This window comes from Typopeltis vanoorti, chromosome 17 (assembly GCF_054136105.1).
Source record: "Typopeltis vanoorti isolate ZY-2024b chromosome 17, IOZ_Tvanoo_1.0, whole genome shotgun sequence".
Lineage (NCBI taxonomy): Eukaryota > Metazoa > Arthropoda > Arachnida > Uropygi > Thelyphonidae > Typopeltis > Typopeltis vanoorti.
This window is the reverse complement of record NC_143565.1, coordinates 20,414,021-20,427,296: the sequence shown is the minus strand read 5'-3', so window position 1 is coordinate 20,427,296 and position 13,276 is coordinate 20,414,021. Positions and strand designations below refer to the sequence as shown.

Genomic DNA, 13,276 nt, shown 5'->3' with positions numbered 1-13,276 from the left:
TCAAGTTCGTCGTCATTATAGAGATTTTCAAGATAATTCTTCCATTCCATTAATATATCCTCAGATTCTATTAGTAATTTTCCATTTTCATCTTTGATGGCATTGTTTTTACTGTTCTTATTAAATTTGAACGTCAGTTTGTTAATTTCTTTATAGGCTTTCTCTATGTTTTCTTTTTTAAATAATTCATCTATGTTATTACACTGTTCTTCCAGGTATTCTTTTTTAGCTTGTCTACATTTTCTTGTAATTTGATTTTTAAGATATTTGTATTTGGCCACATCTTCTTCTTTAACAGCATTTTTATATTTTCTTCTTTCATCCATAAGGCCAAGTATTTCATCTGTTATCCAATGTTTTCTTTTTCTGCATATTTCAATAATTGATTTGATGAATTTGTAATTAACTCTTTAATCTTATTCCATTGGTTTTCAATATTATTCTGACTATTTATGTTTTCTGGAATGTTATGATCAGTTGCCTCTTGGTATCCTCTCTTTATTTCTTTACTCTTTAATTTTTCAAGGTTCCATCTTATTGGTTTGTATCTTTGGATTTGTTTCCTATGTTTCAGTTCTGTTTTCATTAAGACAAGGTTATGGTCACTACTAATGTCGGCACCTGGATAGCTTTTGCAATTTTTTATTTGGTTTCTGTATCTTTTCTTGACCAATATATAATCTATTTGAATCCCCAGGTGCTTTCGAGGTGTATCTTCTTCTTCTTTTTGGAGCTTGAAATAGTGTATTTGCTATAACTAACTGTTTTTGTGTACAAAATTCTATTAATTGCTTTCCTACGTCCAAGACCAAATCTTCCTGAAATATTATCATTACTCTCTTCTCCCACTATAGCATTCCAATCTCCCATTATTATTGTATTGTCTCTGTCTTTAAAGCTGCTCCAGATTTCTTCTATTTGTTCATAAATTTCTTCTATTTTTTCATCATTATGTTGTGATGTTGGCACGTAGACCATTATAATATTGAGGTTTACTGGTTCATTTTGAATGCTTATCGCCATGATTCTGTCATTATAGTTGATTATTGTAGTGATTAACTTTCCAACTTTTTTATGAAGCATTATTACAACACCTGACTCATCTTTCTTTTGTCCTGAATATATTATCCGAAATTCTCCATGCCAGAAATCATCCTGTTCCTCCCATCTCGTCGTATTTCAAGTCTTTCCATTTCTTTTTTCACATTTTCTATTTTACCTGGTTCTAGCAGTGTTCTTGCATTCCATGTTCCAATATTCAGCTTATTTCTTGTCTTCATTTTTGAATAAGTACCAGGATTTCATTGGCTGTCGACCTGAGAAGCCCAGTTACTTCTCCTGCCGGGCATGACTCCTTCAGTGAAGGCTCCATCGCCAATCTTGATTTCATTTTAACTTCCATTGCTGCTTTTACTTGGAAATGTAATGTGGTGGTTTCCCCTTGCCTTCCACATCGCAGTATTGTAACATGTATGCTACAGGAGGTTAATACAAGTAGCGCAGCTGCCCACTACTATAACTATTAGTGGTTAGTTAAAAGAGGAGGAAACACCCCTAGCCCTCGAGTACTCTAATAGCTTCAGGGAGAATGGAGGACCTCCTCCTGAGGTTAGTAAGCAAGAAAAGAGACAGACAGAAAGTTTTAAGTAAAGAATCTTCATTAGGAAGAATATTAGTATGAGAGTAGAAGCAGAAAGTGGAAGAGTTAGAGAAAAGTATGACCAAAAGCTTTGAAATAGATCATACTTAGCTCTGGGACCCTGGGTTAGCCATGCCCGTGCCTACAAGTCACAAGCCCCATGGGGACATATACTGAATATTAATTCTAATAACTTTAATTGATGCTTCCAATGTTTCAGCGGAATCAAATTAACATTATCAGGGAACACAGAACAATGATGTGCGCATGTAGGCACTAGGTAAATGAGGCTTCAGCATCATTTACCTACTGTCTACATATCCAATGTAAGCACCTGCAGAAATCCTAAGCCAGAATAGAGGAAATGCAAGGTTTACTAACCTTTAGTATGGAATATCTGACCTGACAAAAAGCACAAGTCTTACCTTTCTTTTGGAAACAGCATGTATGATGTACTTAGGATAGTTGAAGTGAAGTGAGCTGTAGTTGTAGGCAGTGCTCTGTAGTCAGAACCTGGAGCTATATAGGCAAAAAAGAAGGAATGTGATAGAAGCATTTAAGTTACTTAAAGGGTTTTATAGGGTAAATGCAAGAGAAATGTTTCAGCACTTGGCTACAGGGGGGTTAGAACAAGAGGCCATCCCTAGAATTCAAGTAAGAGTGTAGTTAGTATTGGTGTGAGGACTAGATTTTTCACTTGGAGAGTGGTGAAGAAATGGAATGGATTACGAGAGACAGTTGTCAGTGCTTTGTCTGTTAATGGGTTCAGGAAGAGGTATTGAAAAATACTGTGTGGATAGTTTGGGTCTAAAGTGATGAGTCTTCAGACTCCATGGAGGTGCCTATACAGTAATAATCATAATAACTATTATTATTATGATTCAGGCCTCCATGGAGTCAAAAGACTCATCGTGGGAGGTCCTTCCTAGAAAACACAAAGACTATCATACCACTCCTTGAACTCATTGACCGTTTGTGCTATCACCACTATCACACAATGCATTCCATGGTTCAACCACCCTCCATGCAAAGAAATCATCCTCACCCACTTGCTCACCACTTCCTTTTGTAACTTCCCCTTGTCATCGCTCCTTCCCCTGTTCCAAAACAAAAGAACAAGCAAAAGAACTTCCCAGTGTCAACCTTGTAACTACCTCTCAACAGTTTAAAAGTCTCAATCATATCACCTCTCCTTCTTCCATCTACCAAACTCTGCAGCCCACATTCCCTCAATCATTCCTCATAACTAACCTTGTATAGTCCTAAAACCGTCTTTATAATAATAATAATTGTTGTTCCTTTTGTTTTCATTAAACTAAAGGTCAAATTAACTGTGTATTTTTAGCCTATAATGTAAACATCATTTCAGCAGCATTTCATTTGTCAGTTGGATATTATCGTTATTCACTTCAACTGTTCAAAACTAAATTATGATTTTAATAAATTAAATAGGAACCAAAGATGAAATTATGAAAAATTTTCTTTCTACTTCACAGCCTAGAATGTAGGGGATGCCAGCTAAAGTTTAGTAAGAAATAACAAATCAGCTTTTGATACCTTCAAGTGATGCACATGATTAATAATTGTACTGAGACCCAGATGTTGGTAAAATCAATAATGAAGTGTTTTTTTAGTTTTTAAGGGTGGGAGTTGGAAGGGTTGATGCTATTTTTTTTTTTTTTTCTGCTTGCTTCAATACATTGTTTTCTGATATACCTTTTCCATATGAGATCTGGCAGACCACTATTTTCAGAGTTTGTCTTCTATTATAATTAATAGAATTAATATCAGACCTCAATTTTATGAATTTCTAAACAAAATGAACAAAAGTTCATTGTCGTAAATTTTATTCTAGAAATTTAAGTGGGTAAGGCATTATTGTTTCTTGACTTCCCATCATCAAGTATTCTAATGGTTCTTTATTCTTTTTACAGAACGCACATTTGCTGGAAGGTCTATTTATAAAATTCCACCATTCTGATAGTTTGTTCATCTTTAAACCTAGTTTCCCAAGAATATCATTGTATGGCTTCAAACTTTGTGCTAAATGGTTTCAAGCCCATATCCATAAATAAAAATAAATTATTATGATAGAACACAAATTCTAACAACAAAGGTTTACCATAGCTGAATTCCATAAAAAAAATTGCACATATCTTCAGGAAATTTCATTTCATTACCATACTCATTTCTTTCCAGGAAAAATGGTGTCCTTGGTCTCCCCCCCCCAACATATATAGAATTCTTTGCATGTAAATGCCAAATAACAGTGATAAACATGCTGATTGGCAGAGATTATATGAAGTGAACATATGAAATACGTGCTTTCTCATCAAGAACACAAAAATCTGTTGGAAAACAACCTCATCAGATAATCTGAAAAGAATGTTTCTGTTGCATCACTGCTTCTTAAAATATGACAGCATTTTAAGATGGCCTGTTAAAGATCTACTAAAAAAATGCAGTTTCACAAATGTCAATGTCAGATGTAGAAATCTTAAGTAGAAATACGTGACAAAACCTTTTTTGAGTGGGGGGGGGGGGGCATTGTGATTTCAGTTATGCAGCAAGTCTCACATTTCATTCAGTTATGTTTAATTTCATTTCTAGAGATGCTTATAAATGTTAGTTGTATTAATATAATTAATAACATACTTGTATTTTCATTCTAGTATAACAAAAAAAAGTTCTGTTGCAATATTAAAAAGCATAGTTATTAAATATGTTATACATCTTAAAATTCATTTTGTATAGAGCAGTTTATCCGTTTCCCAAACATTACATAAAGATGGTATAATTTTAGTGGCTCAAATGATTCTGGTGAAGCATTAAAATTATATCACCTTTGTTATTTTTCTAATTTTACCATAAGTTTTTGAACACGGTCTCAACCATCAAATTATGTGTATGGCAGAAAGCAAATAATTTGTGGTTCATATAATTTAGCAGTGTGGGGATTTGCATGGCAGTTATGTAGCCACTCTGGTTCGATACTACCTCAGTTACTAGGTACAGGACATTTTAGATCACCTTCATTATTCACAGTCAACAGTTATGAAGGTCACTGTAGAAGTTTGAGATTACAAAAATTACACAACACATTATTGCTCCTCTGGTGTGGCCACACAGAAAAAAATGTTATGATTAAATCTTCACTGCAACAGCACTACCTGTCAGAAAAGTTATGGAAAACACATTAACAATTCATTTGTCATTTGTATGTTTTGAAATATTCATAATACTGCAGTATATCAACTAAAAAAATGTTAGCAAGAACCTTTTGATTTACACTTATAAATACAGTAAAATCTTGCTGATTTGAATTTTCTTATGTGTGGATAGTTTTTTGAGTCTTTGTTTTGTGGATCATGGAAGTGTCTTTCATTACTTGTGTTTTTTTTTTTTTTTTTGGGGGGGGGGGGGCTCCTACCAGTATTTTGGAATTTGTAGCAAAGCAAAAAAAAAACCAAACTTTCTCAGTAGTTTGGAATATTGACAGCACTAAAACAGGATTAAAAACTATTTTAATTCTTCCATTATTTCATTGCTTTCTGTCCAGTTTGTAAACTTAATTATGGTGGATCTGCACAAATTAGTCTGGAGAACATCAAGAATACATTTCTGTTAACGAACCCAAGAAATCTAGATTAGCAAGCCATGCTTTATCTACAAAACAGAATTCAGTGGAACAAAACCAAAGTGTTACTTTCTTCTAGAAAGACTCAAACAAAGAAAGCTGTGAAGCTAACTAAACCTTTCTCAATTTTGGGAGGTTATATTAACCAATACTCATCATTCATGTGTTCCATAATTGTACATAAATATTATTTATAATTTAAAAATAATTAATTAAAAAAATCAATTTATTGTAATTTATTTTGAATATCTATTGATGCAGATGGAGCTATTCTCCTGTGGCTGATATTGCACATAATATCACGTGCTTTCAATTAAAATATTATTTTTTGAATTTTCCTATAACTGTATTGACAGTGGCTATGAAACTTAACTGAAAATTTTACAATAAAAATATTAATATCTTATAATATATTTGTTTAAATTTGGTTGATTTTGGAGTGCTGCTGCAGGTTCTGCAGATTCCAAAAGCAATCTTTTTTTCCCTTTTGGAACTTGCAGTAGCACCCAGAAATCAACTAATTTAAACAAGTATGGTTACAAGAAACTTCCTAAAATTTAGGAAATAATAATTCTCAGAATTCCCAATTTACATCCTAGGCCTCCCACAAATGCCCATAGATGGCACACCATCTAGAGTAATCTCTATGTGCTTCATTTAGTATTGTGTTGCTTTTATATATGTGTGTGTGTGTGTGTGTAACAAGTGTTAGCTGTACTCCTTGAAGTTGTCTCAGTGACTGAAATGAACTATTGGAATCATTAAAATAGTTGTTAATCCTTTCTTAATGCTGTCATTACTTCATTAACCACGTCGCTGTCAATATGGATAAAATACATCAGTCCTCTACACTTCGTATCCATCATATATTTCAATGTAATATCAATGGTATTACAATTTTAATATGCACTTCACATCCATGGTAACCTGGATGTATATATACGTCTTGGCCGGTTGGATGGTTAAACCTCCAACATGATGTCCTCCCAGGACTTAAGCCTAAACACACAGATTCAGAAAATATATTTATAACAGGACCTCACTTTTACCGAAGCTGCATTTTTCTGAAATAACTTGATAGCGGATCATTCTGCAGTATGCAAATAAAATACTGAGAAAATTGGAGATTGCAAAATATTAAGATTTTTTCCCTTCAGCCTTAGGCTGGTGGGGTAGCAAATGTGCTCCTATACCAGGAAGATGATTATGAAGTAAGGTGGTTTCCCGTTGCCTTCCTTGCTGTAAGTATTTATAACTACAGCCATGTGTGTGTTCACAGGACCGGTTTTTTTCCTGTTTTGAGGGATGAAAAACCCAGGTTACTGTGAGAAAAAACCCTTCACCTCCATATGAGACTGGTTAACTCATCTTTAGTCGAAAGAGACCAGATAAAGGTTCCTCACATTATAGATGGGGAATCGAACCCAGGTCTTTCTGACCAAAAGGTAGCATATCGACCGAGCTATGGAGGCTCTTTCCAAACATTACATTGATAATTTTCTAAACATCAGATGCAAGAATAACTATACTTATAATTTATGAGCACCCTCCTCTCTTTAATTTAGCATTACTGATTTGTCTCTTGTGGTGTTTTTCAAGAGCATAACCATCACTAAGAGAACAAGATAGTTCTCTTTGAATCAACTAGGTACACCTAGTTGACTCAATTACAGGATTAAGAATGTGATGGGTATGAGAGAGAGAGAAACTTCTGGCGATAATGCAGCCATTTAAGTACTCATTATCAAAAAATAATTCTATGTAGTACATGATAAATTAGGAAAATTATTTTCATATATAAATAAAATGAGGAAAGGATGCTGTTGTTTAAGTATCCTTTTCCCCTTCAAAAATAAATCTGCTGATTTGTCTTTTTCTTTTAAATTAACAAGGAATTCCTGTGATCATGATATATTGCACTTGTTTTGATAAATGTTCGTTTGATGAGAATAGAGCTCAGCCTTTATGTAATAGATTTCTAACTTAATTCCCTTGCATAAATTAAAGTTGAAACACGTCTGGAAAGCGACTCATTATAGTATAAGACATTATACACTTTTTTGGAAATTGTTTAGTACACTAAGATTTGGCAACTTGTGGTGAACTCAACTGTTTCCAGCATATTAAAAAAACCTGTTTGAACCAGTTTCACAACCAGTTTGTTTGCTTATGCCAAGCTAAAATATGAATGAAGAACAAGCATACAATTCCTTGTTAAGTATAATTAATGCCTTACTTTAAATTTTAAAACAGAGCCTCCAGGACAATTAAGTGTTTTATACTTATTGTGCTTCCCTCAGTTGTTGTTCACCTGGAAATGTCTATGTGAACAACTGATGAGGGAAGCATAGCAAGTATACAACACTTAATTGTCCTGGAGGTTCTGTTTCAAAATTTAAGGCATTAATTATACTTGGCAATGTCTCCAGTATGTGAAACTGAACAAAAACATTTTCTGTTTTTGTTCAGAAATGCATTTGATATTTTTAGTTGTTCACTGTTTGTCAGAATTATTCATAATGGCTTTAAGTGTCAAAATTAAGCTATCCCAAATCAAATATTTTATTATTTTTATGGATCATATGTAGTTATAAATTATATTTTTCTCTAAATAAATATTTAAATTGTTCTTTTTTATATATTTCTCTAGAGCACTGGTATACAGGACGATGACTTACCTGGGACTTCGGGTTCACTTAGTAGCACTAAAGTCCCAACTTACTCTATGTAATTAGTTGCTGTTCATTCCATCTTTGTAACATCCTTTCTCGTTAAAATTGAATTTGTTCCTATTTATGGATTTTTATGTTTGCTACTTTTATTTAATATTTTTTAAATGCTAAAATAAAATTCACAGTATAACTTTCCATTTCTGTAAACAAATTCCACACTAAATAGTGTTCATATATTTATATGGCTGCTGTGTTTTCAGTTTATGATCATAAGTTATGCCAGTATCTTTTTTTATTTGTTTTTATGTTAAATGTTGTTTTATATACAAAATTGATACCTTAAACTTCAGAATACTGAAATGTAAGCTATAATGTAATGTATTAAAATTATTTATTTGGCATTTGTGAAGTCTAAATTTTATTTTTGCTATGTACTTGAACTAATATTTTAAAGCATTTTCTTCATTGTACATCAGCAGTGCACATTTTCATAGTATTTATCAATTCACCTGTTGAAAGTAACACAGACAAAAGTTACTTTTAACAGTACTGAAGGATGCCTGCCTTCCTCTTTCCCAAGAGTGGGATGATTTAAAGATAATCTGTTATGCTCTAACATACAACACTATATTACAAAAAAAATTGGAACTTAAATTTCTGAGCTGTAAAATTATTGAATCCTTTGCTTGAATTCGGACATATGAATATACAGTATTTCTCTGACTAGAAAGCAACATAAATCCTTCAGAATCTTATTATTTAAGTAGATGCCATATGTTATTATTAATAATTCCTGAAAACAAGGTCATTATTTTGTAAATGTTAAAAATTCTGGTGCTATACTTGTGATAATTTGTACTTGCAGTTTGCTGTCTCTTACCTCTATAACTCTGTAATTATACCTTTGTAATTAAGTACAAGAGAGGTAAAATGTTCATAGTTAAAATTCATTACACTACATAAGCTTTTACAATGATGATAAGACTTTTACTATGCTCTCTGAAGAGTGTAGATGTATGTGGGGGGGGGGTTATATGTACATTATTTTTTTTTAATCAACTTCACACGTAAAAGGTTGCAAAACTATCAGTCAATGCCATGTGTAGGCAGCATTATGATAAAGAAGGAATTCTTTGATGTGTTTCTTGGTTGTTGTCTTTAGGGAAGAGAACGTGAGGAGGGACTGTTCTGAAGAACAGGGGTAGATGGAATGAAAAAGAATGAAGAAAAGTTTGTTTGGGAGCAGCTTGATAGAATGGATTTTAATTAGCAGTTGCTATGCTCTTATCTTAAATGGAATGATGGTGGCTAGTTCAGCAGAACAGTATCATGAAAATAACTATAGGAGAGATAGAAATAGAATCTGAGAACATGATTGAAGCAAGTTTCTAAGAAGAACACTTTTAATAAATTTTCTTAATTTGTGTTGCCTTCTTCTGGTTCAATTTACTTAGGGAAGTTTTTGGTGCACTACTCCAAATGGATGAGCAGCATACCAAAGGTGGACTTTTTTTTTTTTAAATTTAAATTACATCTGTGTGAAAGATGCTTTGAACAGGTAGATGATTTTGGATTTATGCAGTGACAGTTGTTCAGATGACAAGTAATGTTTTGAGTAGAAAAAAAATCTGGTTTTTTTGAAGCTGAAGAGACTATAATAGACGTGCTTGTGTCATTAGAGACTAAATGTGTAAGTGAACCCAAAAAGAGATATCTGATCCTGTTTTAAATCTGAGTGTGATCTCAATTATATTCTCCTTATCTGTGATCTTTCTTTTAAGAAATAAGACAAAACTACATTTTTGTTAGATCAAAATTTGCAAAAGTTATCATTGTTCCACTGAAGATCAGAGTTTAAAGTGAGAGATCATTTGTATATCAGAGGAAGAGGGTGGATGAAAGTACAGAGCCCTAGGGTACTATAGCATTGATGGGGAAAATCTGAGAAGAAAAAGCCATCTCATAACATGCCAAAAAGGAAGCTGGTGATCCCAGTTGCAAAAATAGAAGGCAGATCCATAAGAAGGTAGAATGGTGGTGCCAGACTTGATCATATGTCCTTGAATATGTGAAAAGTGTCTATGAGTTTCTCCAGACATTTCCATTACTTGTGTTCACAGGTCTCCTGTGAATCAGGAGTGCCCAAATTCATGTTGCCGAATGTGATAAGGAATTTTGCTACAATTTTTGAGAGCAGTTGGGTGATAGTTTTCTTGTTAGGAATGGATTGAATATATAGGCTTGCTTCCATGCTGTAGAGGAGATGCTGGACAAGTAAGAAAGGTTGTAATTCTGTAACACTATAGGAAAGATACCTCCAGGACCAGAATTATTGATTTTCATTCTGACATTCAGGTGATTTTTTATTTAAATTTCATCTGTGTGAAAGATGCTTTGAACAGTACGTTACTGTCAATTATTATTATTATTTTTTTTAAAATTTTCTACTAATACCATGCAAGAAAAAGTAGTTGGGAATGGCGTAGGCTTTTTTCATATTGTTCCATGTACTTTGGAGGTACATGGAATCAGTTTTCAGACATCTAAAATTGTATTAAGTTATTTTTGAAATATTAATGACAGAAGCAGATAATAGTGTTAGTGCTCTATGCTGTCAAATTTATACCATTGAGATTTTCAAAAAATACGTGAGTGTGATTTTGGATGTAAATGGATTAAAAAAAAAAAAGCAACTATTTTGGTAATGGAGCAGTCCGTTTTGTAACAACTAGGCTAAAAAAAAGTTAAAGCAAGACTATAATACAGAAAAACAAAAACAATATATATATATATATATATATATATATCAGAGGCAAAGAATATTCCTGGTGTGCTAGGCATGCAGTGCTCATCCATGAAATATCAGTATTACTGATATTATATTTTTGCACTTATTCCCATTAAAGACCCCTAATTGTCTCCTGGCTTCACATGATTCCTAAAATTAAACCCAATATACTAATGCTTCATGAAGAGGGCACTTTTTGACGCGTAAACATTGCATCCCATTCGTGTTAATAGCCCTAATGCAAAGAGGGCATAGGAGTTTAAATTTTTAGCATTCTAGTAGTTTTAAACCGCTGAGAAGGTGAGGCTGGGTGCCAAGACAATAGCACCTAGAGGCTGTGATTGGTTATTGTGTCAACTAATCCAATCGAACGTTGTCATTTGTCATGAGTTGCTGTTTTTTGTTGTCTGAGTTTCATCTGTTTTGTGTGCGTGAAGTGTGAACTGATGTAGTAGCCAAGTTTTTATATATAATATAGACAAGTTTTTAATATATAATTTTCCTTAAATGTAGAACTTTTTTTTTGCAATGGGAAACTGTGTTGATGATCTACTGAATGTCCCGTTTTCTGCCAGAACTTTTGCGGATTGTATGACTGTACTCGAAGAAAGTAAGCCTCCTCCTCTTTCATGTTTACAGAGCATACACAAAGATGCAAAAACTGAGTATATGAGACACTTCTCTATTTCACAATATAGTACAGTAGAATGGTTAACTGGATGTGAAGTGCAGTCGGACTCTTTTGTTGGCCTTGTTTATTCTCCAGAGAGAAAGGCATTTGGAATAAGCATGGATATTCTGACCTTAACCATTTAATAGCAGCAGTGCATGAGCACTCTCACTCACGTTCAATCATTTTGAAATCTCAAGATGTTTGGAAAACAAAATTGACTCTCATTGAAAAACAAAGAAAATTGAAGTTACTCATCATAATGAACAGGCAAACAAAAATAGAGACATTTTAAAAAGATTAATTGATGCTATTTGGTTAAGCAAGGGCTTCCTTTCAGAGGTCATGATGAGTCTGAAGATTCAGCTAATCGAGGAAATTATATAGAATTTTTAAATGTGCTCTGTGAGTATGATTCTCTTTTAGACAGTCATGTAAAGGTTCGACTGTATTTCAAGGAACTTCTTCCACAGTACAAAATGATATTATGAGTGCTATATCTGATGTGGCTGAAGATGCTATAAAAAAAGAAATTGCTGCCGCTGTGCCATTTGTGGCTATTATTCTTTATGAAACATCTGATGTCATGTCAAAATTGCAGTTATCGACTTTTTCGTTTTGTCCGTAATGGGCAAATACACGAAAAGTTCATCGGATTTACAGACATTAATGATGATAACATGTAAATAGAGTTGAATTTAATATCACAAGTTAGTCGGCGAAACTTATGATGGTCCCCCTGTGGATTACAGAGGAAAGTTATCGAGGCATATCCTTTAGCAATATTTACACATTGCTATGCCCACGTTTTAGCTTTAGTTTGGAAGCAAAGCCACTCGAATGTAGATTGTTTTTCCAAACAATCAGTGCATTGGCGGCATATTTTTCTAAATGATCGAAAAGAATAGATGCTTTGCAAGATTCTGTTGCTAAAAAATTACCCTCTGTCGCACCGGCCACATGGAACTTCACCTCCCGTTTACCAAGCACAGTAAAACGTCACAGAAATCAACTCATTGAATTTGCTGAACACAGTTGAGAATTCTTGGGAATGGGACATGGATGCTGTAATCAAAGCTCGTGGTGTTTTTTCTTTTTTTATTTCTTGCAAGATATTCAAGTAATTTTGCTGGTATAAATTTTTTCTATTTTATTTGGCTATACTGATGTCATGAATAATACTTCATCCTATGATATATTGTACTGCTGTGGAAAAAGTGCATGACACTATAAAGCAGCTTAGGAATGGCAGCGGACATTGATTTGATGATATTTGGGTTTCTGTATCAAAGGAGAAGCATACAGTTGATGAGTCTAGACCTAAGAGACGAAAAGGACCGGAAGAGACGGAGAAGAGCATGTGCCTTTTCGATTATGCTCTTCGATAAAAGAAAGTCGACTGCATGTGCCTGGAGATGGAAGAAAAATACTCTTCACTTTCGAAACTTGAATTTTTTCGACTCCTTTGTAGTGAAAGATATGGTCAGTATGCGAAGACGTTTCCTGATGGTATTTTAGAAAACTTAAAGCATTTCTATGTTTTAAGTTCAAAAACTTAAAACAGAAATTTTGACCAAAGTTTTTGACTACATTCGCTTGAAAAATGAACTGAAAGTACTATTTTCTTCTGAAGAATTTGCCAGGAAATCAGTGCATCACCTATTAAAATTCATCCAAGAAAATCAACTTCAGGTTGCATTCATGCAACCTGAAAATTTATAAGTTAGCAGAACTTGTTGATTCCATGCTCTACCGCTACAGACGAGCGTTCTTTTTCGGCTATGAAGAGAATGCATACGTATTATAGAGGAACACAACACAGGAAAGGATGTGTGGGCTGAGTTTAATCGCTTGAAAAGACGATGATGGA

The 13,276-nt window shown here is 33.6% G+C and overlaps 1 protein-coding gene across 1 annotated transcript in view; it reads left to right on the top strand.

Moving 5' to 3' along the window:
* Positions 1-8,143, top strand: part of CSN3 (COP9 signalosome subunit 3) — a 218,263-nt gene extending 210,120 nt beyond the window's left edge. The window contains exon 15 of the mRNA XM_090407666.1: positions 7,927-8,143. Within this exon, the coding sequence (XP_090263792.1) occupies positions 7,927-8,007 (81 nt within the window). The 3' untranslated portion in view covers positions 8,008-8,143. The remainder of the gene's footprint in view (positions 1-7,926) is intronic.
* Positions 8,144-13,276: the final 5,133 nt, after the last annotated feature.